This window comes from Trichomycterus rosablanca, chromosome 5 (genome assembly GCF_030014385.1).
Source record: "Trichomycterus rosablanca isolate fTriRos1 chromosome 5, fTriRos1.hap1, whole genome shotgun sequence".
Lineage (NCBI taxonomy): Eukaryota > Metazoa > Chordata > Actinopteri > Siluriformes > Trichomycteridae > Trichomycterus > Trichomycterus rosablanca.
In genome coordinates, this window is record NC_085992.1 from 35764800 (window position 1) to 35790915 (window position 26116).

The 26116-nt window shown below is 40.1% G+C and overlaps 1 protein-coding gene across 2 annotated transcripts in view; it reads left to right on the forward strand.

Annotated features, from left to right (window-relative positions):
- Window positions 1–26116, forward strand: part of marchf8 (membrane-associated ring finger (C3HC4) 8) — a 161149-nt gene that overhangs the window by 23725 nt on the left and 111308 nt on the right. For both annotated transcript variants that reach the window (XM_062995125.1, XM_062995126.1), the window contains exon 2: window positions 17899–18089. In XM_062995125.1, the coding sequence (XP_062851195.1) occupies window positions 17985–18089 (105 nt within the window). In that variant the 5' untranslated portion in view covers window positions 17899–17984. The remainder of the gene's footprint in view (window positions 1–17898; window positions 18090–26116) is intronic.

Sequence of the window (26116 nt, forward strand, 5' to 3'; positions counted from 1 at the left end):
CTGCAGTGCTGAGAATTATCCACCACCTAAATAATACCTGCTCTGTAGTGGTCCTGTGGGGGTTCTGACCATTGAAGAAGAGCATGAAAGGGGGCTAACAAAGCATGCAGAGAAACAGATGGACTACAGTCAGTAATTGTAGAACTACAAAGTGCTTCTATATGGTAAGTGGAGCTGATAAAATGGACAGTGAGTGTGAAAACAAGGAGGTGGTTTTAATGTTATGGCTGATCGGTGTATATTGTGATTACAGCCTTGATGCAAATACTTCCATCTCACATATACATCCCTAAAGAGGGAAAACACAAAAATGCTTTACATTTCTACACTGTCACTCATTTTTATTGTGCTGCTATTCATGAGTAGCTGAGTGTTTGTATCCATTGCTGATGTCAAATAGAAATAGTTCTATATTTCGTGCTGGATGCCAGATTTAGCTTTCAGGTTTGACACTTTTTGCAGTTTTCGCTCTATGAATATGGACCCGAGGCGTAGCTGAATGATGCTCGCTTCCCTTTCCTGACAGAACTCACATATTTTTTACCCAGTGCCATCCAGCCAGCTACCTTTCAGCAGTATTTCCTAGAAACTGAGACACTCTGTTTCACTGTGAAGGATATATGAGGACATTCCAGCTTAACTGGCTCTGCATGTCCTTGTCTGTGCTGCTGACTATAGCAGATTATTCTCTCTACATAGTCTAGCAGATATTAAATTCACCTAATCATTATATTTTTAAGTTGATGTCCTGGAGATACAGTTTCAAGTTCACATTTAACGAGGTTTATAAGCAGAATGCAAGACAAGGGTTATATCTCAAACCTTTAATGCTGGGAGTGGACAAAATAACAGAAACCTGTAACACTGTATTAAGATCAGCATTATAATTAAAATCATTTGGATATTAAAATAATGTAATTTTTACAAACCATTAGTCCTTAAATTCTGATTTTCTTAATTGCCATGTAGCATAATTGAATTGAATGCTTTGAGAAAAATGTGTCAATGTTATTAACTCCAACAACAGATGTGGGGCAGTGGCAGAACTCTCAACTATTTTACATTAATATCTATTAAAATGGTTTTGTCTTAGTCAGGGTTGGGTTTGTTTAGTTTACATTGTAATATGGGATGATTTAACCAATAAACCAACAAAGAACTAATAATTTATTGATAATCAATGCCGTCAATTACAAAAAAAAGTTAAATGAATTTCCAACAGTTTACAGCTGCTATTTAAATAAAGAGAAAATGTTCAAAGATCACACACAGGTATAAGATGGTTAAACACGCTAGCACAACAAAGCTGAAATTTCGAACTCGTCAGTTTGAAACTCAGCTCTGCCATCCGGAAGGCTGGGCACCTACATGGACAATGATTGGCTGTTGTTTATACAGGGTGGAAGCCAGACTGGAATTCCTCATAGCTGATGCAATTACGCCCTCTGCTGGCTGATTGATGCCGCCTGCACAGAGTCGATGGATAATGCGTTCACAATGCTGATCCGCATATGAACTCGCCTCATACAGGTGAAAAGATGCAGTCGGTTACTGCACACGTGTCAGAGGGGGTGTGTGTCAGTTTCGGCTCTCCTCAACCAGGGCGGGGATCAGCATCAGTAGAGAGGAAGCATAATTCAATTGGGTAAATGGATACGCTAAAAAGGCGGGAGAAAATGCATTAACAAAAATATCTAAAAAGAAAAATAATAAAAGATGTTTCAGTGCTATATAGAGAAAACCAGTGTTGTGCTAAAATCAGACTCGTTTTGACTCCCTGACTCACAGCATGTAAAATGTTATGGCAAATTCTGCAACCCTACCTTCAGAACAGAAGTGTGATATTCCAAAAGTGGAGGCAAATGGGGAAAATACTTGACATTTTAATTACCTTCTCAAACCCCATTTCCGAAAAATAAATATTCTATTTAAATATTACTCTTTTGTTGTTCTATTTTTCTATTTTTAAAGTAGAAAATATAAAAAATTTTGATGTTTAGAAAATAGTCAAGTTGGTGAGTGAAAACATCAAAAGTCTTTGCACTTTTTTCAGTTAAATAAACGTTTAACAGAATGAACAAATCACAGATTGTTGTTTTTATTGCATTTTATAAAATGCCTCAATTTTTTTGAAATGAGGTCTGTAAATCATAATCAAATCAAACTAAGACACTTAAAAGCAAATTTAAATAATAAACATAAATATCAGTCTATTTATGACATTATTGGCTCGGTGGGTAGCACTGTTGCCTCACAGCAAGAAGGTCCTGGGTTCGATCCCCAGGTGGGGAGGTCTGGGTTCTTTCTGTGTGGAGTTTGCATGTTCTCCCCGTGTCTGTGTGGGTGTTTCCTCCCACAGTCCAAAGACATGCAAGTGAGATGAATTGGAGATACTAAATTGTCCATGACTGTGTTTGATATTAAACTTGTGAACTGATGAATCTTGTGTAACGAGTAACTACCATTTCTGTCACGAATGTAACCAAAGTGTGTAAAACATCACGTGAAAATCCCAATAAATAAATAAATAAATACATTTATGACATTATTAATAAACAGTTAATTATGCATCAGTATGGAATAGTAGTCGGACATCGTGTTGTATATTAAACCCTTCAGATGTTATTCCTCAATTAACCACTTCACTGAACAAGTATTAAATATTGTTTTTAGGTGTAGCTTTATCTCATTTAGCGTATCTATTTTATTTAATTAACATATTAAGTCTTAAAATAGGATGCTAGCTGCAATTAAATTTAATAAACCATTAAATTTACATTTTTATTTTTCATTCAATAGTAATTATTTAGTTATTAATTTTTACTAAATGCCTGATCCTGATCCCGATCCAGCATTTTTGCTTAATAGTTTGGCAAAGTTTGCATCTCTAGTATAAGTACAGACTGATATGATGCTATGCTGTACATAGTGCCAGTGTATAAAGACCTTGAGAAGCACAACGTGTCTCGTTGCTGTGGTAGAATAATGACCCATGGTTATTACGCTGTTCACATTTTCATGATTTAGCTTGTGTTTTATGCCTTTCCACATCCTCCACCCCACAGTGTTACACTGCTGATGAATACTTTAGATTTATAAACAGGAAAATGTACTGCCTGTTAAATGCCAAACAGCTCTATGACTGACTGCTGAACACTGCTTCTCATAAATTAGCCTGTAGCATAGCGACCAGGAGCTTTATATAAGGGTGAGAAACTGGCCGCCATGGCAAGATCAATTTTAATTATCTGGATTATTATAGAGTTATATAATAACTGGATTATTATATACACTTGTAAGGGATGTGTATGTCATTGGACTGAATGATTGGCTTGTGGGTTATGATTAGATTGTGGGCAGCACGGTGGCTTGGTGGGTAGCACTGGTGCCCCTCAGCAAGAAGGTCCTGGGTTTTATTCCCAGGTGGGGTGGTCCGGGTCCTTTCTGTGTGGTGTTTGCATGCTCTCCCTGATTGTTGTGGTCTAGAGCTCTGTATTGTCATTTAACATTGTGGCATGGCTTTCAAATTTGTAACTGCTGATGATGCTGGGCTTGGGACCGGCACTAAGAGCGCATTGCCAAGTGCATGTCCTAATGCCCCTCCCCAAGAACATTAGCCAATCATGTCCCAAATGCATTGCTTGAAGTACTGCCCAGCTACAGGTGCTCAATCAGACATCATAGGAGATGGCCCAACCCAGACAATTCAGCCTATAACCTGGCAGAGCATATTCATGCTGTATGGACAGTGGTAGCTCACTGGTTAAAGTACTGGACTAGTAATCAGAAAGTTGCTGGTTCAAGCCCCACCACTGCCAGGTTGCCACTGTTGGGCCCCTGAGCAAGGCCCTTAACCCTCAATTGCTCAGAATCGTGTTGTCATAACTGTAAGGTGCTTTGGATAAAAGTGTCTGCTAAATTTACATTTTACATTTACAATGCAAGCAATTGAGGGTTAAGGGTCTTGCTCAAGAACCCAACAAGGATGTGGGGCTTGAACTAGCGACCTTACGATTACTAGTCCTGTACCTTAACTGTTGAGCTACCACTATCAAAGTGACTTACAATTATGACTGAATACAATTGGAGCAACTAAGGGTTAAGAGCCTCGCTCAGGGGCCCAACAGTGGCAACCTGGTGATTTTGGGGTTTGAACCGGCAACCTTCTGTATACTAGTCCAATACCTTAACCGCTGCCCTACCACTGATGTGTGATACATTTTCAATAGGAGACAGATCTGGACTGTAGGCAGGCCAGTCAAGCACATGCACTCCATGTCTACAAATTCATGCTGTTGGAACTCAGGCAGGTATAACATGCAACAGCCATAAATAATGTTTGTTTTGTGTACAAATAGAGAAGTGTAACCATCTCTATTGCTTCCTTTTTTTTACTTGAACAGTCAATGTCTCTGCTATTAGATTTCAAGAAGTATTTTACTCTTCAATCACAAAATGTAATCAGCAACTGTGGATTGTTTTTCTCGCACTGTGAGTGAAGTATTGTGTGCAGATAAGGTATGACAGTCACGAGCTGATGAGACAAGTAGGTACAGCATTCCCAGACAAAACGGAACTTAATTTAGGAAGATGTGTACATTTGTCCTCGGGTGATGGAAGTGTGCTGTTTACTGGTTTTATCTCTTCAAGCCATTTACATTTTCGGCATTTGGCAGACACATTTATCCAGAGTGAATTACAGAAGTGCTTCCACAGTAAACATTTCCCTACTCTAGTTTAAGCAAACAACAGCCCAAGGACAAAAATGTACTGAAACCCTGTTAGAACAATTTATTTTTTATTTTTTAGGGAATAAGAAATGAATAAGAGTGTTAGTAAGTACATGTCAGTTCTCAGCTTAAGTGCTTAGTAAAGAGGTGGGTTTTTAATCGTCTTTTGAAGACATTGAGAGACTCGGATGTTTGGACAGGCAGAGGAAGTTTGTTCCACCACTTGGGTGCCAGTACAGAGAAGACCCTTGATGCCTGTCTTCCCCAAGTTCTGGGTGGAGGACTAGTGGCTTGGAGCCTGTGGAGAATCAGAATCTTTCTTTATTAAAAGCACTGCAACAGCTGCACTGTATGGTCAAAATCCTATGGCATTCCACCTACAGGGCCTTCCAAATCCACAGTCAGTAATATACAGCTTCAACTCTTCTGGGAAAGCTTTCTACAAGATTTTGGAGCATATATGTGGGAAGGTTTGCCCATTTTCCAGAAGTGCATTTGTGATATCAGTCATTGATGTTGTACACGAGGGCCTTGACTTGCGATCTCAGTTCTAGTTCATCCCAAAAATGTGTATTGGGGTTGAAGTCAGTGCTCTGTGCAGGCCAATCAAGTTCTTCTACACCAAACTCAACCAACCTCACATTTATAGACCTTGCTTTGTGCACTGGTGTGAGTGAAGTCATTCCTTTGTAGAAAGGGCCTTCCCCAGATTGCTCCCTTACCATTAGAAGCATACAACTGTCCAAAATGTCTTGCTATGCTAAAGCATTATTTCCCTTCAATGAAAAAAGTCAAGGCCAACCCCTGAAAAACAACCCCATAGCAATATCCCTCCACCAAACTTTACAGCTGGCACAATGCAGTTAGTCAGGTGATGCTCCATACCCAGACTCATCTATTGAACTGGCAGACTAGGCACCAACTTGCCTCCTCTGTGGAGGAAGAACCTTTATTAACACATTTTCTGCATATGCCAAAAGATTACTAGAATTAACTAGAACAAAATTTTACAGTACAAACAACTACTACCCCCCCCCCCCCCCCCCCACGCTTAAATTCTTAGAAGCAATAGGACTTAAAAATGCCATGTAAGATATGACAAAAAATCTATTAAACCAAACCTTCTCACAGTTACTCAAACAACACTCTAATCCATATAAGGTATTTCTATAAATTCCTATAATGGAATGCCTTTATTTCTTTCTTCGTTCATCGCTTGTTTGGAAGCTGGGGTCAGAGCCCAGGGTCAGACGTTGGACAGCGCCCCTAGAGCAGAGTGGGTTAAGGGCCTTGCTCAAGGACCCAACAGTGGCAGCATGGCTGAGCCAGGATTCGAACTCTCAACTTTTCGACTGATAGCCCAATGCTCTACCCACTAGGCTACCACTGTCCCTAATTATATAGAAACATATCAACCCCCACTTTGATTTTTAAAGATAGAACCTTTTATTCAGCCATGATAATAGCCACAGCAGCTGACATGGTGTTAAACAAACAATTTGTCAGACAGAGAAGAATGATTAGCACATTTCTACTGCTCCAGAGTCCAGTGGCAGCGTGCTTTACACCACTCCTTCTGACGCTTGGTGGCATTGGGTTTGGTGATGTAGGGCTTGCATGGAAGTCAGCAGAGAGTGTGTCTCAGTGCCCCGCATTGTACATTTTCATTATCTTTAACTTCACAGATGAGTTGTATCAGTTCCTAAACACTTCCACTTTTTTGATAAAAAGTGTGTACGTGTGTGTTGGAGAGGATGCGATTGGGAGGAAAATAGAATGTCCAACAAGCACACATGGATATGCAGTTTGGGCTTCCACATCATTGTAAACACTCCCATTATTTTTATAAAGTAAATGTTATTTAGTTTGTGATTTGATTTACAAGCGTGGAACAGAACTAATTGACATATGTGATGGAAGTGCCCGCTTCTGCCAGTGCTGCAGAACGCAGGGTCATTTAGAATAAATTTAAAAGTACAATGTGTTCACAAACCATCGTAATAGTGGAAATTTATTCTCATCCTCTTCCTTTTTTCAAAATGTAAAACTAATTTAACAGCGTGGCTCAGCATTGGTGTGCACATATTGACTAGAGTCTGGGCAGAATGATAAATAAATGGCTTTTAGATATGGGTGAATGTAGCCATTTAACTACAGTCAAATAAGCAGAGAGTAATTTATACTGTATTATAATACTAAGCTCGTTTAAAACACATTATTCATTATGTGTAAATATCAAATATGCCTATGCAAGTATGTCTGATTTGAATAATAGTGTTTACAAAAATGTAGTCCTTGTGTTTTATGATAATTTTTAGGGCAGCACAGTTGCTCAGTGGGTAGCACTGTTGCCTCACAGAAAGAAGGTCCTGGGTTCGATTCCCAGGTGGAGCGGCCCAGGTCTTTTCTGTGTGGAGTTTGCATGTTCTCCCGTGTCTGTATGGGTTTCCTCCAGGGGCTCCGGTTTCTTTCCACAGTCCAAAGACATGCAAGTGAGGTGAATTGGAGATACAAAATTGTCCATGACTGTGTTTGACATTAAAAACTTGATGAATGTGTGAATTGAAAAATATTCCTGTCCTGTCATGAATGTAACCAAATTGAGTAAAACATGACGTTAAAATCCTAATAAATAAATAAATACTATGCTAATTTTACTCTTTTAAATATGAATAAAAATTTGCAGCGCTGTCTGTTATTAGACTGTTTAAAGTTTTAGTTTTCGCTCTGTAGTCTAGACACAGCAGCTCTGCTGGAGTTTTTTTTAATACCATATCCACTCACTGTCCACCCTATTAGACACTCCTACCTAGTTGGTCCACCTGGTAGATGTAAAGTCAGAGACGATCGCTCATCTATTGCTGCTTTTTGAGTTGGTCATCTTTTAGACCCTAATCAGTGCGTAAAATGCGGTCTATGTAGAGAGATCACTAGGTTTTTGAACACACCCATGGATATGCAATTTGGGCAAAAAAGAAATTGTTTGGCTTTGCCGATGTCTAATTGGCTAGATATTCGAGCCAGAAAAATGAACTGGTTTCATTGGCTTTTGCCATCAGGGGTCATTGGTTGTTGCCAGTTATTTGAGAAATGATATTAGAGAAAAAGTCATAGGCTAATGGGATCATGTCAGTGAATCGTGCTTGCTTTAGTTACAAAGGTAATTTATAATAACACACAGCAGATAACAGTTCATATCTGAACCTAGAGCAGAGCTGTAAATATCACCTTAGCACCAAAACGTGTGTGTGCATTATTTTCAGTGTTTTCAGACATGCGATTACGAATACCAAACTGCTAGTTCGCTCTTGGCTATAATACCTCTCATGTTGCTCATTTTGGTTTTGAAAATACAGCAAAGCATGCACCTCTCTTTCTGTCTCTCTCTCTCTCTCTCTCTCTCTCTCTCTCTCTCTCTCTCTCTCTCTCTCTGTCTGTCTGTCTGTCTGTCTCTCTCTCTCTCTGTCTGTCTGTCTCTCTCTATTTTTCTCTCTATAGTTTTCAACTCTCAGTTCTCATAAGTGTAAAAAACCCGAAACCCATCACCCGCATTGTTTTTTTCTAAATTGAACCTACAGCTCTCGCCTGGCATGTGTTGCACACACACACACACACACACACACACTCTACAGCACTGCAGTATGGTATGTGCTTTTATTCTAAGGTCAGTGCTTAGAGATGTGGGCATTAGAATGTGTGGATGTGGCGTATAACTAGGACCCTACCTAATTCACTGGAAAATGTGTTTCATTTTACGGACCTGGTTTTTCAAAAATCACCGATTTCACAGATCTTTAAAGAAAAGTGCCACATTTCACGACAGTCATTAAGTTTGTTCGTTTATTAGGATTTTAACGTCATGTTTTTACACTTTTGGTTCCATTCATACAGGAAACGGTAGTTACTCATTACACAAGATTCATCAGCCCACGAGGTTACATCGAACACTGTCATGGACAATTTAGTATCTTCAATTCACCTCACTTGCATGTCTTTGGACTGTGGGAGGAAACCGGAGCACCCGGAGTAAACCCACGCAGACACGGGGAGAACATGTAAACTGTACACAGAAAGGACCCGGACCGCCCCACTTAGGGATCGAACCCAGGACCTTTTTGTTGTGAGGCGACAGTGCTACCCACTTAGCCACCGTGCGGCCCAGTCATTAAATAACACTCATAAATTGAATGATGGAATCAGTAGAAGGTACAATACACAGCACAGCCTACCTTAATAGCTCCCTCTTAAAGACCAAAATACTAGTCCATGTTTTGACATCCCCCCCTCCCTGTGTCCACATAATTGTTTGGGAGTTTTGCTAACTCAGTTACATGAGTAATGTGTTTAGCTGCTTTAGACTTCGACATCTTGGACATTTTGTCTAATCGATTGTTAATGTAACTGAGCGTCTTTAGAGTTTGCTGAGTTTATAAAGAAATAAATAAACTATACATAGACAAATTATCGGGAGCGTAATACTTTACTGGATACAGAGAGATGATCACGTGTGTAGAGAAGCACACTTTTACATTGATCATGGAATGCACTCAATACGTAAACACATACATCAAACATTGTCAGCACACTACACCACAGAAAAGTCTGTTAAAGCGGCACGGTGGCTAAGTGGGTAGCACTGTCGCCTCACTGCAAGAAGTTTCTGGGTTTGATCCCCAGGTGGGGCGGTCCGGGTCCTTTCTGTGTGGAGTTTGCATGTTCTCCCCCCCCCCGTGTCTGCGTGGGTTTACTCCGGGAGCTCCGGTTTCCTTCCACAGTCCAAAGACATGCAAGTGAGGTGAATTGGAGATACAAAATTGTCCATGACTGTGTTCAATATAACCTTGTGAACTGATGAATCTTGTGTAATGAGTAACTACTGTTCCTGTCATGAATGTAACAAAAGTGTAAAACATGACGTTAAAATCCTAATAAACAAACAAACAGAAAAGTCTGTTACACTAACTTAATTATGATGCTGTATGATTGCTAGGATCACCTTATATTGCATATTGCACCTCATCTCTTATACACTAAGCGAATGAAAAATGTTAAATCACTAAACATAAACCTTACATTTTGAATTATACAGCAAATTGCATATTTCATGGGAGATAGATTTTTCATGGTCCATGACGCGATTTTCACAGCCATGAATTAGGTAGGGCCTTATGTATAATACTATAATAAAAATTTGAGCAAATTGTACTGGACAGATGAGAGATCAGCTTATCAGAGACTCTGAAAGTAAAGGCAGGGGTTTAAGAACCATAGTAGGGTGTCCAAACTTTTGCACATGCTATAATAACTATAGGTTTCTGCTATTTTTAAGTGCATTACATGTAAAGTAGATGTACATTTATGGTTGTTTGAAGGCTGTGTTTAATTCTTTCCACTATGAAATGTATCACTTGGTCAGGGATGCTCAAACGTCTGCGTATGACTGGATGTCAAGTTTGACTCATTAATGATTCATAGGGTCAAGTGAAAACTTGTCCTAGTACTAATAAAAGACTTTCCAAAAGATTTTGCCGTGGGTCTTTGGAAATGTGTGTCCATTTAGTCAGGAGGACATTTGTAAAATTGACACTGATGTTGGATGAGAAGGTCTGGCATTTAAATGGCATTCTAACAAATCCTAAATATGTTGAGTGAGGTTAAAGTGTGAAATGTGTTAAGGCCACTAAAGTTTCTTCACATCAAACTAATTGACCCATGTTAGAGCTGGGCAGTAAGACAGTACATCTCTCGTATGGTATGGATTTTTCATATACCACCATACCGTAGCACAGTTAATACAACAGCTGTAGCTTCAATAGGCAGCAGATCATGTAATATTGTTTGCCGCTAAAAGCGCTATGGAGCGCCGTGCAGATTAGATACAGCTCACTTGTTAACCAGTTCTTTACATAGACAGCATTTTACGTCATCCTACGCTGTTCAAATTCTTAGATGCCTTAACATGCTGCCTAGTGAGGTACCTTAAATTTTAATGGTATTTCGACTGAATAACGAGGCAGCGTCCGATGCTTCCCTAGCGGTGAAGGTAATCCCAGCATTTAGTGCGGCACAAGTTTTCTCACAAAAAATTACAAATTCAAACGGAGTTCTTTTGAAATTTTTTTTAAACGTGTAAAAGTGTCACTTATTCGCAAATTTAGGCTTGTCAGTGACAATTTAACCGTTTTTAGTACACAGAGGGAGATGGTAGTTGACATGCTAGCGTGCTGTGCAACCTCATGCCATTGGTTTGAATGGCCTGAAGCTAGCTTAGTAATACCTAGTTCACACTACACGATTTTTGCTCTGATTTTCGCTCAGAGACTGGTCGGTGCTAGATTTGCCGGCTCGGGAGCAACTCTGCGTTCGCTCGGCGATCAAAACTCGGCTCTCAATCGCTGTGTGTGAACTACTCAACAACTTGATCCGAGCGGCATGCTAGAAATATATCTAGCATTTCAAATATCTAGATCTGAGTTGCCCGACTGGCAATGAGTGCTATGTCGAACAGCCAATGAGGACGCAAGATACGGTGTGAGGGGAAACGCAGGGGAGGAGTGTAAAAAGGTGGGACAGGGGCATAATATAGTTTATATCAGAATACACCGGCACACACTCAAGTCTTACAGTATTTCTGACCTTATTGACCTTATACACTGACGTTGCATTGCAAAAAATATTTATTAACCTCCAACTCACTATAGAACAATTCATGCTGATCGCGTAGCCAAATCCACTCAGATTCATTATTTTTTTTCTGCTTGATTTTACTCTGCACATCAGCGCACAAACTTTGATGCTCGCTGCTTGTTGATGTGCATTTTTGGACGCCTCGTCACTTCTCACGTTTGTTTTCCTGACAAAACGTAGTTTGGGAGACCAGAGAAGCTCGCCTGCGATTCCAGTTGATGATAGATCATGTAGTGTGAAAGCCACACCGACTTACAAGACTTTCGATTACAAGAGATCCAGTCGTGTAGTGTGAACTGTACAGTGACCTGACGACTTGAAAAGTTGTGTAGTGTGAACTTTGCATAAGCGAATACTGATGTAATCACTGTAATTGCTAAGTAGCACATCCGAATAATGTGACTTATAAGTCGATTACTTATTACAATCCAATCTACTTAGGCAGCTGCCCTCACTGTTTCCATGAAAATATAAAAGTGCGGACTCTTTTTGAAGATCCCTCGTAGTTTTGTGCACAGATGCACAGTCATGCTGGTGTAAAACAGAGTTTGCCACGAAGTTAGAATCATATTTATTTAATATAGGTAATGTACGTAGGAGTGGCAAATAACCCCCAATAAATAGCAGAGGGCTAGAGCGGAAGTGTTGATATATTCTTACACTTTGCACCCTTTCATGCTCCCTTAATGCATTATACTCCCTTACACTAATACCTGGTATTTTAGCAGTGCCATTTGTCTTCGTCATACAGCTGGTCTTCATTTGTGTTTTAGTTCTTTCTGACTAAAATCACACACTAAGTTTCTTTTGGGCCTGTGCAGACCAACCAGATGTTATATTTTTACAGCACCACTTGATGAGCTTCAGCTTAGAAAGTGTTTCAGTGGGCTGATCTCATGCCAGATGCTGCATGGTTTGATGTGGAGGAAGCAGTGCGAGTTTTTGGAAGGGATGTGTCTGTACTGTGATGAAAAACCTCCAGCGAAAGCCGTGCCTGTCTGAACTGACCAGCTGTTCCACTGAAGAATGATTAACTGAATCATTTTCCTTTGCTGTTGCAGATGGAACAGAATTCATTGTTCAACTTGTTTATCCACTTTTTTGGTATGCAGATTGACTTAAATGCAAATTCAATTGCAACAGGCAGTGTTTACATGCACACTAACAATGTGACTAGAATCAGATTGTGGTTGTCGTGTGAATTAGTGATAATGTGAACGGGATACTTCTGATAATTAGACTAAAGAGTAAATCTAATAAAACCATCAGAATTTCAGCCCAGTAACTGGGTTATTAAGCCAGTTGACTCAGTGGGTAGCACTGTCGCTTCACTGCAAGAAGATCCTGAGTTTAATTCCCAGGTGGTGCAGTCCAGGTCCCTTCAGTGTGGAGTTGTGCATGTTCTCCACGTGTCTGTGTGGGTTTCCTCCGGGAGCGCCGGTTTCCTCCCAGTCCAAAGACATGCAAGTGAGGTGAATTGGAGATACAAAATTGTCCATGACTGTGTTTGACTTAAACTGCTGAATCTTGTGTAACCAGTAACTACCTGTCCTGTCATGAATGTAACCAAAGTGTGTAAAACATGACGTTAAGATCCTAATAAATGCCGCTCAGGTGGTGCTGCGGTAAAACACGCTAGCACACCAGAGCTGAGATTTCGAACACATCATTTAGAACCTCAGCTCTTCCATTCGGCTGGACTGGGCTACATGAACAATGATTGGCTGTTGTTCATACAGGGTGGGAAATCCGGACCAGGGTTCCTCATAACTAATGCAGCTATGAGCTCAGTTAACTGATTGATGGCGCCTGCACAGAGTCGAGGAATAATGTGGAGCAGGGTGTGGCTCTCCATACACAAAGCTGGTTTGCATATGAACTCATCTTGTGCAGGTGAAAAGATGCAGTCGGTACTGCACATGTGTGTCAGTTGCGGCGCTCCTCAGTCAGCAGTGGAGGGTTGTATCGGTACAGAGGGCTTAATGCAATCAGGGTAATTGGATACGACTAGATTAGGAAAAAACATTGGGGGAAAAATTGCAAAAAAAAAAAAATCCTAATAACTAAATAAATTAAATAATTTAAGCCAGTATCTTTTTGCTGTGATCAGTCTTACCATGGTGTTTTACCTGTGACATTAAACACATTCCACAACCTCACCTTTGTAACAGTGTTTGGCTGTTCCTCACCCAGTTTTAAGCCTCGCACACAGCTGTTCCTGTTTCGGTTATTTACATATGAACATTATAATTATCACCTGTTTGCTATGATTGGTCAATCACACACCTGACTATAATCCTACAAAATCCCAGACTTTGTCCAAGTGTACCTAGATGAATTGATGATGTTTTGAAGGCAAAGGGTGGTTCTATTTTGTTCGTTCATTTTGCATTTAGTGACTATTAACACTTCCATTTTTGAAAGCATTTTCACTTTGTAGCATTGATTTTTCCCACACCTACTTGCACTTTCCAATAAAGATCGGCCAAAGATTGGCTAGTCAAGATGTGCCATGCTGATAGACTCCTACCAAGAAGATCGAACACTGTCATTAATTCATAAGGGATGGAAAGGGACAGTGGTCGCCTAGTGGAGAAAGCTTTGGGCTATCAACCGGAAGATTGGGGGTTCAAATATGCAGCCACTGTTGGGTCCTTGAGCAAGGCCCTTAACCCTGTCTGCTCCAGGGGCGCTGTACGATGGCTGACCCTGCGCTATGACCCCAGCTTCCAAACAAGCTGGGATATGCGAAGAAGGAATTGCATTGTACTGTACAACTGTATATGTATATATGACAAATAAAGTATATCTTCTTCTTCTTCTATAATGCTTTAACAAAGTATTTTATAATTCTCTTTACCGTTTAACAGGTAAACGTAAAAGATGTTTGACCACATGAGACTGGCCATTGTCCTGCACCTGTTGGAACCCAGGGCTCACTTCACCAGCGTAAGGTCTGACAATGGCTTGTCAGGGTCAGCAGTCAGGGTTATGTTGGCTATCATGTGGAGGTTTGTGTGAACCTTCGAAGACACACCTCCCCACCATCAAACTGGTCATGCTCGATGATGTTGAAGGCAGCATATCATTCTCCACAACATCACCAGACTCTTTCACGTCTGTCACATGCTCAGTGTGAACCTGCTCTCTGTAAAGACAACGGGGCACCAATGGCGGACTTGCCAATTTTGGTGTCCTCAGGCGAATGCCTATTAAGCTGCATGGTGCTTGGTGCTGGGCTGTGAGCGCAGGTCTTACTAGAGGATGTAGGGCTGTCATGCCACCCTTATGAAGTCTGTTTCTGACAGTTTGGTCAGGAACATGCACACCAGTAGCCTGCTGGAGGTCCCTCTGTAGAGCTTTGGAAGTGCTCCACCTGTTCCTCTCACGATTGAGTAGATACCGGTCCTGCTTCTGGGTTGATGTCCTTCTACGGCCCTGTCTGCAAACCCTCTTGTGAGGGCACATATGGAGGACCTAGATTACCTGTGCAGCCTGAATGGGCTGCAGGTGCCACCTCATGCTACGGGTAGTGACAAGGACACTAGCAATACACAAATCTAGAGAAAAATGAGTGAGGAAGGATGAGGAGAGAGTAATTGTGGTCACCTCCTGTAAAATAATTCCCTTGCTGTTGTTTCTCCACTACTTTCATTTGTTTTAAAGCAGGTGAAACTGATGTATAGTTGCTTATGGACAGATTGCTATCACACACATGCACACACATATAAACATACTGTATGTTCATAAGCTTAACAGCTATGGTGGTTTTAAAATAGATGGGCAGGACAGGTAGTTCATTTTAAAAAGTAGCTAATAGCTAACTACAGGAAACTTCACGTCTTGACTTACACAAACCTAATAGTTTCTAATTATTCCATTACCAGGTATTACATTTTACAGATGACTGGCAAAGTGCACACTGATGTAATGCTCAGAAATTACCACCTTCTCCTTAGTGCGAGTACACTGAGAGGAAAGATGTATTTGGTAAGGTAATTTGCACTTACAGTGAGGGTAGGTACAGTAAGAGCTTTTTTACTGTGTGACTGATCATAACGGTTACATTTGGTCTCCAGTAAACATAGCTAGCTCTACACCACTCTGCTGTTCTGTATGCTGTTATCTAACAGGTCGAGAGCTTTGGCAGCTTTGGCCATGCAGTGAAAGCATATGGTTGGCACAGCCACTAAAGGAAAAATCTTTAATTGCTGTTAAAGGAGCAACAGATGCTCACAAATGAGAGGAAAGATGCTGACTGTTAATTAGCGATCATATATGATTTCCCAGAACAGGAAAATCACATACTTTTTCGACTAGGCATAACATTGTGACCACTGACTGGTGAAGTGAATAACACTGATTATCTCTTCATCACGGCACCTGTTAGTAGGTGGGATATATTAGCCAGCAAGTGAACATTTTATCCTCAAAGTTGATGTGTTAGAAGCAGGAAAAATGAGCAAGCGTAAGGATTTGAGCGAGTTTGACCAGGGCCAAATTGTGATGGCTAGATGTGATGGCTAGATCAGAGCATCTCCAAAACTGCAGCTCTTGTGGGGTGTTCCTGGTTCGGTGGTCAGTATCTATCAAAAGTGGTCCAAGGAAGGAACAGTGGTAAACCGGTGACAGGGTCATGGGTGGCCTGACAGACGAGCTACTGTAGCTCAAATTGCTGAAGAAGTTAATGCTGGTTCTGATAGAAAGGTGTCAGAATACACAGTGCATCGCAGTTTGTTGCCAGTGAGGGTGCCCATGCTGACCCCTGTCCACCACCGAAAGCGCCAACAATGGACATGTGAGCATCGTTATTGGACTATGGAGCAATGGAAGAAGGTGGCCTGGTCTAATGAATCACGCTTTCTTTTACATCACGTGGATGGCCGGGTGCGCGTGCGTACACATGGCACCAGGATGCACTGTGGGAAGAAGGCAAGCCGGCGAAGGCAGTGTGATGCTCTAGGCAATATTCTGCTGGGAAACCTTGGGTCCTGCCATCCATGTGGATGTTACTTTGACATGTACCACCTACCTAAGCATGGTTGCAGACCATGTACACCCTTTCATGGAAATGGTATTCCCTGATGGCTGTGGCCTCTTTCAGCAGGATAATGCACCCTAAGGGGGACCAACACAATATTAGGAAGGTGGTCATAATGTTATGCCTGATCGGGGTATATGTATATGTAATACACACGCACACATATGTGTGTATATATAATATCACATTTTCGGTATTTACCAGATGCTCTTATCCAGAGTGACTTACAGAAGTGCTTCCACAGTAAACGTTTTTTACTCTAGTACAAATCTGCTGAAACTTATAAATAAGATGCTATAGAAGATTACGTAAATGCATGTTGGTTCTCAGACTAGGTGCTTAGTAAAGAGATGGGTCTTTAATCGTCTTTTGAAACTAGTGAGAGGCTCATATGTCTGAACGGACAGGGGAAGTTTGCTCCCAGACTTGAGTGCTAGTACAGATTAGAACCTTGATGCATGTTTTCCTTGAGTTCTGGGTGGAGGATCAAGACAAGCAAGACTCGTGGCTAGGGGTTGTGTGGTACAGTGCGGGGTTTTATGAGTTCTGTATATATAAAATGTATTATATTTATATTCCAGTTTATTTTCAATTGGTTGTTTCCAATTGCCCGCATAGTAGAACCGGTTACACTTGCACCACCACCGTTCTGGCCCAGTAGAGCCGCAGACCACATACACGTCGTCACAGGCTCCCTCTTATAACCCGACAGTAAAGTGGTCCACACAAAGCTGTACTGCCCCTCAATTGCACAGGCACCCAAACCAGCCCACATATCACAGCGTCATTGCTGAATCCCTTGTGTTAGTTGGAAGCCCGGCCAAGTTGCTGCTCAGTAGTTGGTGTTATTAATTTATTTAAATGCTTTCAAATTGTGGTACTGATTCAACTTTGTAAAATTATTACTTTAGCAAAACATCATTATTAATTATTAACGTACCTAAATGACAAGGTGATACTTTTTACATCCTCATTCCTTTATTTTTGTAATACAAGGATAGTGTGTGTGTGTGTGTGTGTGTGTGTGTGTGTGTGCAGGTGATTTCCACCATAATAATAAAAGATTAGATAAGATAAGCTTTTATTGATCCCCTTAGGGAAATGAACTAATAAAAATAAAGGTTAATTTTACCCTGTGGGGATAGGATAGTTTGCTGGTAAATAATTTTATTAATTTTACACAAGTCAAAAGACTTGAAAGTATTGTGTTAGATCACAATAGTCTTGTGTTCTATGGGTTTGGTGTGAAGTTTTGGTTATTTACTGTAATACAGAAGTCAGTGGAGTTGCATTGAAAAAAAAAAGTGACACAGTGTCTTATCGACTGTGACGGCTTTTAAAACGTGTTTTTTCAAGGTTTTTTTCTTTCTTCGTATTTCTGACCTGTATTACGCCCTATTTCATCTCTCTCTTCTCTTTCTGACCCTCCCCCTTCCCCAGGTCGTGATTAATGGTTCTCTCCATCATGCTGGTGCTGGAGGGCTGGTTTCAGTTTACATGTATGTGAGCTCCACTGGCCTGCTGGGATGAACATGCCACTGCATCAGATCTCTGTCATCCCCCGGGATGTCACTTCTTCCAGGGGGTGTGGCAGCAGTGGGAAGGCCAAGGACAAGGACCGCGACAAACAGGTAAGTCTTAAATGTACTTTTAAGTATTATCCTACTGTTCCACTTTCTTGTCATGTTTGTCCACCGCTGGTTCCTGTGATGGTCAGTGCGGTTAGAATCTAGCTTCTGCAGGTCATAATCATTGTTGTTTGCTGGTGTGTATTGCATTGTTGCTGATTGTTTTGGGTTTTCATGTTTAGGTGCTGGTGGAATTGTGGTCGACTCGCTTCATTAGGGTCTCTATTTTGTGATCTCTATTTTGTGACTTCCTTTAGCTCATATACTTCCCTTAATCTGAATAAAGAGGTGCAAACACACAGCTGTCTTCCAGTAAGAGAAGTGAAGCAGCATGACTGAGCAAAAACACTCTATGTAAGGGAAGTAAAAATGAAAGTAGCCATTCCAGTACAGTGCTCGTCCAGTAATTTGAGATATAATTGTTGTTCAGAGGCACACTAAAGCAAAAGCCGGAGACACTTTTTTCTACCAACGTGCCTTTGTTGTTTTGGTAAACTAGCAAATTCTTTCATAAACTGTTTCTTATTTCTTTTTTTTTCTATATATATTTATGCATTTTCTCCCTTTTTCTCGTCATTTAGTGTAGTCAGTTTGTCTTCTGCTGTTGTTCATCCCTGATTGCATTCAGGGAGTATATATTGCTGCTCACATGCCCTCCACCGAGTCGAGTCATTTCCCCACCCAGCAGACACGGTGGCCAATTTGTGTCTGCTGCAATTTCTGCACGTTAGATGGCACCCAGCCGACCGGTAGCAGAACCGATATTCGAACCGGGGTGTTTAGAATCCCGGCGCTAGTGTGCTAGCGGAATATCCCGCTGCGCCACCTGGGAATTTTCTCCCTTTTTCTTCCGATTTAGCATAGCCAATTAGTCCTCCGCTGGTGGGAATCTCGATCTTCTTTTGCGCCCGTGCCTCAGTGGATTTGCACACAAGTCTCCTCCTGCACAGGTGCCTCAGTCTGCTAACCAGGGTCCTTGCACAGTGTTTGAAGACCCCACCCACCTAGTCCGGTTTGGACTTGATGGCCAATTTTGTCTCCTGCAGGCACTGCCAGTTGTGCCTGCTAGATGATGCCCAGCCGTGTTTAGAATCTCATCGCTGGTGTGCTAGAGCAGCAGTCCTCAACCTTTTTTGCACCATGGACCGGTTTCATATAAGATATAATTTCACGGACCGGCGGGGGCGGCAGGATTTAAAATAAAATTATACAATAAGCATAATAAAAAACACAAAGTGCATAACAATACTACTCACCAGTGATGGAAAACCAGTGGGAACCCTGAGCTTTTTTTGCTGCAACGGGACGCTCCCACCTAGGGGTGATAGGAGACGATAACACCCAAAGTGTGTTCCTTATGTCCAGTCTACTCCGTCACTGCAGAAAATCTAGCTTCACAAAGATAGGATGTTGGAAATAAAAGCAGTTTTCATTGCTTTTGTAGCGATATCTAATTATTTATTCTTTCTGTAAGTACCTTGCTCAAGGGCCCAACAGCAGGAACCTGGCAGAGGTGTGGCTTGAACCAGCGACCTTCTGATTACTAGTCCAGTACCTTAACCTTAAGCTATGCTACAGCTACTCATTCAGTCTGACCTACTGTAACCATTCGATCTACTGGCTTATCTGGTAGGAAACCAGAGTACTCAGTGGAAACCAATGCATATGTAAAGAGGACATGCAAAACTTTATAGAAACAGTAACTGGTTCAACAATAATAAGCAACTTTACCTCTTTTAGCTTTTTTGGAGTGTGTTGCAGGAATCAAATCTTAAATGTGAATTTACAAACTACAAGTTTTTTTTTTCCTTCTACATTTGTCAGTTCAGTAAAGCTTTAAAAGAATTAACAAATCTAAGATTCTTCTTATTATGTTTTACAAAACGTCCCAACTTTTCTGGAAATGGGGTTTGTCATTTTAAAAAAAATATAAAAGTTTTATTTTTCAAAGTGGGCAATACCAGAACTGATCAACAAATTGTGAGTTAACACTATTAATAATATACAATAATAACACATTAGTCAAAATAAAAAGAACGCACACAGTGGTTTCTGTCTTTGCTGATTCAGATCGTGCATCTGTAATGTTATGCACCATATTTTTAACCAACCCCAAGACCTTGTCAGATGGAGGAGGCCATGAGAACCTCAATGCAGGCACCCGAATCGTCCTTCTGCTGTTTGAGTTGTCATGTGGAATTTTTCAGGTTTTGTTTGTCTCCACAGTGCAGGTTTCATTTTATTTTACTGTCTCTGTTACCTCACACAGTTCTCCCTTTGTGTATTTGGGCTTAATATTTACCCTTTTCTACTTCCTGATGTTGGAAAGGCTAAAATCCCCTGGCTCTGCCTCTGTACTCAATCCACAGATTGAGGAAGGTGACTGGAAGATGACACCAATAAATGTGTTGTCGGAAGCCAGCTCGAGCTGCCAGCACTTGTCATGCGCTGAGTAGCAGATGGGGCTTTTCTTTTTTTTACCTCTCTCTTTTTTTTTAAACAGACCTCAGTAGCTGTGCTTCATTTTCAGTCAGTGTTGCTGGAACTTTTCCAGTGCTCTATACATCACAGAATTGAATAAACATTAGATTAAGAAGCAAAATGTTCAGCAGATTATTTTGTTGGAATTTGGCTTCATAAAAAAACTATTTATATGCATTTATCATTTGCTGTGGCCACAGTGTTGATATAAATGACTTTTTAAATATTGGCTTGGCTTGTTAGTGATATTAGCCAGCTGTGGTACAGACAGCATGGTCATTTGGAATACAGGTGGAAAATGACAACAGAACATCTCAACAGAAAGGATATACAGTATTTAACAATACATTGTGACAATACATCATTGAGCTAAAATGTAATAAAATGCATTGTGGAGGTTATGAATATCATTTATAGCTACATATACATTAGTGCTTCTAGTGAAATGTACTTGTTGTACTGTGTTAATACCAAACCACTTTCAAAATCAAACATCTACCTGAGCACTAGTATTAAACACTGCATAAGGTCTGTGTTACTGTATTCACTTCTTCTGTGCAAAGCTTCAGTTACATAATCAGTGCTTTTATTTACTAATCTTGGGTTTGATTCCCAGGTCGAGCGTTCTGGGTCATTTCTGTGTGGAGTTGCAAGTGAGGTGAATTGGAGATACAAAATTGTCCATGACTGTGTTTGACATTAAAAAGACTTGAACTGATGAAACCTGTGTAACCAGTAACTACCGTTTCCTGTCATGAATGTAACCAAAGTGTGTAAAACATGACGTTAAAATCCAAATAAATAAATAAATACATTTACTAATTTTGACACTTGCTTTATCTTAATCAGAAAGGCAAGAATACACCCTGCACAGGCAGGCATCATTTATACACTCTTTTACTTACTCTTTGACTTACTTTTTGACACCTAGGGGCAGTTTAGAGCAGCCAGTCTACCTTCAGTGAACTAGTTAAACATGTGAATTTGTGACAAAGCCTGGTTACCAGGACTCATGTTGCTGTATGGCACCCACTGGGTTTGCTTTAGTATTATATTATGAAATAAAATAAAATAGAAATAATGATTTTGTTGTACATTAAACTGATTTTTTTGCACTTTATATAATATATAATGAAATTGATTTAAATTAACATACTATATTTTGTATTGTTAAAATGCATAATGTTGTTTATGCTTCACAAATAACCTTTTTTTTTTTTTTTTTTTTAACCTCAGTTCATTTTTCATATCATGAGAAAGTCAAATACAAACCATGAGTGTATTGTTACTTCCCTAAAACACAGGGATACACAGATTTTCTAACTGTGATTACAAAAATAAGATCACCAGACAAGAATAAGACAGCCTTTGTATTTAAGGCCACCGATACTACGGTTCATTTAATCTCGGATGATTTAACGTGTGCTACATTGACCACATTGTGTTGCTTTTGTTTGAGATAATGCTCTCTCTGCGACTTTCATAAGCTGTTGTCCAAGTGGTCAAACACAAAAGACATGCTAAGACAATGTGCTGCCCAGGCAGTGCCACTCGTACTTACATACAATAGAACTGTAGCCTGAATTACTGCAGGCTAATCAGACCAGGTGCTTCTGAGTGGTCTGTCACATTAGCAGCGTGATGAATCAGCTCTGATAGAACTGTAGTTTAAGTTTACACGGTTCTGTCAGTTCTGACTCATTACATTTGCCTTTTTTGGCTTCAAGGCAGTTACAGCGAGGGTGGAATTTACTCCTGATAGTAATCTATCAGGAGTGGTTGCAGGTTGGGATTTTGTGTTTGGGCATAATCTATCAAATCTTAGAAAACCATTTAAAATGAAAACTTGATTCTTTAGCTTTACATTGCTCAGTCTGTGATTAACTGTTTATTTTTGTTACTGCAACTATGAAAAACGAGTATCAGACACGTATTATGATTACATTATTTTAATTTATAATATTATCATTTTAACCAATTAGTTTAATCATGAATATTTAATAAGGTTTGTGGTGGAAAAACCCTTAATAAAATACCTCAAAGACTGGAGTGTGAGTATCAAAGTTTTATTCTTCTGCAGAGAAGGATCACACTAACCGAGTCTCACATAGAGGCTCTGTGGATGTGATAACTATAATAATAACATCTTTTTATACTTGTTGGTGACCTTGTAGGACAGTGGAAGATTTCACTGTTAAAAGAGATGTCTTAGCTAGAACATAAGAACTGGTCTAAACCAGCTAGAACAGGGTTTTGGAGGTCATACAAAGCAATTGACGCACTTTTTTTTTTATCACATACACCATGTTAACATTCTGTTGTAGCAGTATTATTGGAATATGGCTACTGGCAAAAATGCCCTAAGCATATCTACATTTTCTAAGTAGTAATTGATTATGTATTAATACTTCTAGTGTAAATTAACATTTTGTCTGTAACAGGTATTTTTTACATGGACTTAAATATCTGCCTAGAGTTTGACCAGATTGGGTATGAAGCTTTTACATCCAGTCTGCATAGACCTCCCAGCATACCTTGCACTTGTTCTATGTAATGCTTTACATTAACCATATTGTTGTAATGCTTACACAATAAGTTATCTGTAGTTAGAAATATTCATTATTCTAGAACAATCAGAATATGCAGGAAGGTTAGGCAGTGCCACTTTGATTTGTAGAGTAGATAGATATCTACATCTGTCTTACCCAGAGAACGGGGTTTTTAATGCAGTTTTTGACTTATGAGACAGAAAGATACTGGAAATATAAAATACTGAAAAAAATAGCAATTTTTGCAAATCATTTCCTCAGTCAAATGTGGAGCCCAAATGCTTGTGTTCTAAATAGTAGTAAAGCTGTTACTAGCTTTATGTACCATCATTTTAATCAACTTTATCATCATTATTATCAGCACTTTTATTTATAAGGTACCTCCCCCATGCTCGGGGCGGCACGGTGGCTCGGTGGGTAGCACTGTCGCCTCACAGCAAGAAGGTCCTGGGTTCGATCCCCAGGTGGGGTGGTCCGGGTCCTTTCTGTGTGGAGTTTGCATGTTCTCCCCGTGTCTGCGTGGGTTTACTCTGGGTGCTCCGGTTTCCTCCCACAGTCCAAAGACATGCAAGTGAGGTGAATTGGAGATACAAATTGTCCAAGACTGTGTTCAATATAACCTTGTGAACTGAAGAACCTTGAGTAACTACCGTTCCTGTCATGAATGTTACCAAAGTGTAAAACATGATGTTAAAATCCCAATCAACAAACGAACAAACAAACCTCCCCCATGCTCAAGATGCTTTACAACTAAAAAACATAAGTAAAATTAAATAAAAATACAACAAAGGACATTACAGGTATGACATTCAGATACAATCGAAACCATAAAAACAAAGAAAACAAATAAATTTTTAACAGAGATTTAAAGAAAGAGGGGCATCATAGACTTAAAGACTATTACACAGTTTGGGAGCTACCACACTAAACAATCAACCACCCATAGTGATGCAGAAGCTCAACATAGTGAGGAGTCAGACTGTGCAGAGCCTTGTATGTAACAAGAAGAGCCTTGTACTGAATATAAAATGTAATAGTTAACCAGTGAAGACTCTGTAAAGGACGGGAATGGTGTGGTCAGTCTTCTTAGAGTAAGTGAGAATCTCAGCAGTGGCATTTTATACATACTGTAACCTACTGGGTGCTTTACCAGGGAGGCCAGACAGAGGGATACTGGTTCTAGACAGGAACTGTAATGTCACCAATAAGGTTGCAGAAGTGTTTCTATATCCGCCAGGCTGAGAAAGGACCAAAGTCGAACAATATTACTGTCCTAACTGTGGAATTGATTACAGATTTTGGGAGAACATATTAACAAAATCCCATCAATATTGATGCCAAGGACACATGAACAAGATATCAGTTCTTCTGAACAAATTAAAGCAACTCACTATAGTGTTCAGTTTTAAAAAGTTCTTATTTATCTGTGACTGTATATTAGATAATTATTAGATAAAGCAAGTGGTGGCAATTTTTGAGCAGGGCTGATGCTGACATAGATCTGAGTGTTGTATGTACTGTATAACAGTGAAAGTTTAAACCATGATGGTGTATTATGTGACCAAGAGGCAACATATTTAGGGTGAAGAGTAGTGGACTTCAACCTAAACCTTGAGGATCACCCTTAGTAACTCAATACAGGATTTCTGGTTCAGAATAGCTACATACTGCTGTATACCTTTAAGATCAGTACTACTCACACTAAGAACTCCTGAATTAGCTGCACATAAGAGATCATACTAACTGGTAACTGGGGTGTGGTCTGTGTACAATGCGAGAGGTGAAATCCAGATTTAAAATCCCTTGTAAATGGGATATTAGAGATTGGCCGGTAGCTATTTAATTAATTAGAGTCAACACCTGGCTTTTTAAGAACTGGATAAAGACAGAAATATAGCAGGTTGCAAAATATCTGTTAATAAGGTGTAAGATAGGCATCACTATATCTGTCACAGTCCTTAATAAGCAAGGTAGGAGAGGGATCTAACTGGCAATATGTTCAGTCAGTGAAGGAGTGAGGAATGTAAGTGACTAGGCGATGTCGGAAGTAAATGATGGAGGATAGAAAATTGAGTTTGTTTATGCAGAAAAAGCAAAGTCATGGCATAATTTAACTGAACGATAAGAAGCTATTACTGGTGACTGGATTTGTTAATAGTGTCAAATACACAAAGGAAAGACAACAAGTACACATGACTAAAACCAGAAAGTAAATTCTTACACAAGACAACACAAATACAGTTTTAACATTAAGGGCAAGTCGTAGCCTAGTGGTTAGGGTACTGGACTAGTAATCAAAATGTCACTGGTTCAAGCCTCACCACTGCCAGGTTGCTGCTTTTGGGCCCTTGAGCAAGGCCCATAACCCTCAATTGCATTGTAAATCACTTTGGATAAAGGCGTCTGCTAAATGCTAAAAAAGTAAATGTAAATGTAACTTATGTTGCCGCCATGAAAAAAATGAAAATATAAAATGGACCCATACTCAAACATAATATCGTGCCATAAAATAACACAAATGGTGTTAAAATCCAAACAAACAAACCAACTGCTGGCTTGTCTCTGTGTGCAATACACATCTTTATATGAACTCTCCTTGTGTAGCTGAAGAGCAGCAGTCGGCTACCGCACACGTGTTGGAGAGGGCATGTGTTAGTCATGGCTCTCTCGGACAGGAGTGGAGGTCAGCAGCAGAGAGAGCAGAACAGAGAAATGCATTAAAAAAAGAAAACTAGTGTGCCTAGGAGGATGGTAAGCTAGCATAGCAAATAATTGAATATTCAACATTTTTTTAAGATTTAGGTCGGTTGGTAAAACCAGGTGAAGCAAATGAGTTCAGGTGCAAAAATACTTTGGGTATCTGACATGTTTCAGTAAGAAATAACACGTCTAGGTTATTCTCCAGCATTTTTTTCTGACGGAGAGGCAAATTGCCTGATAGTGAGCGGCAGTTTAGTAAGGCCATGCAACTTATATCCTCGTGATTTGTTCCCATTTCCT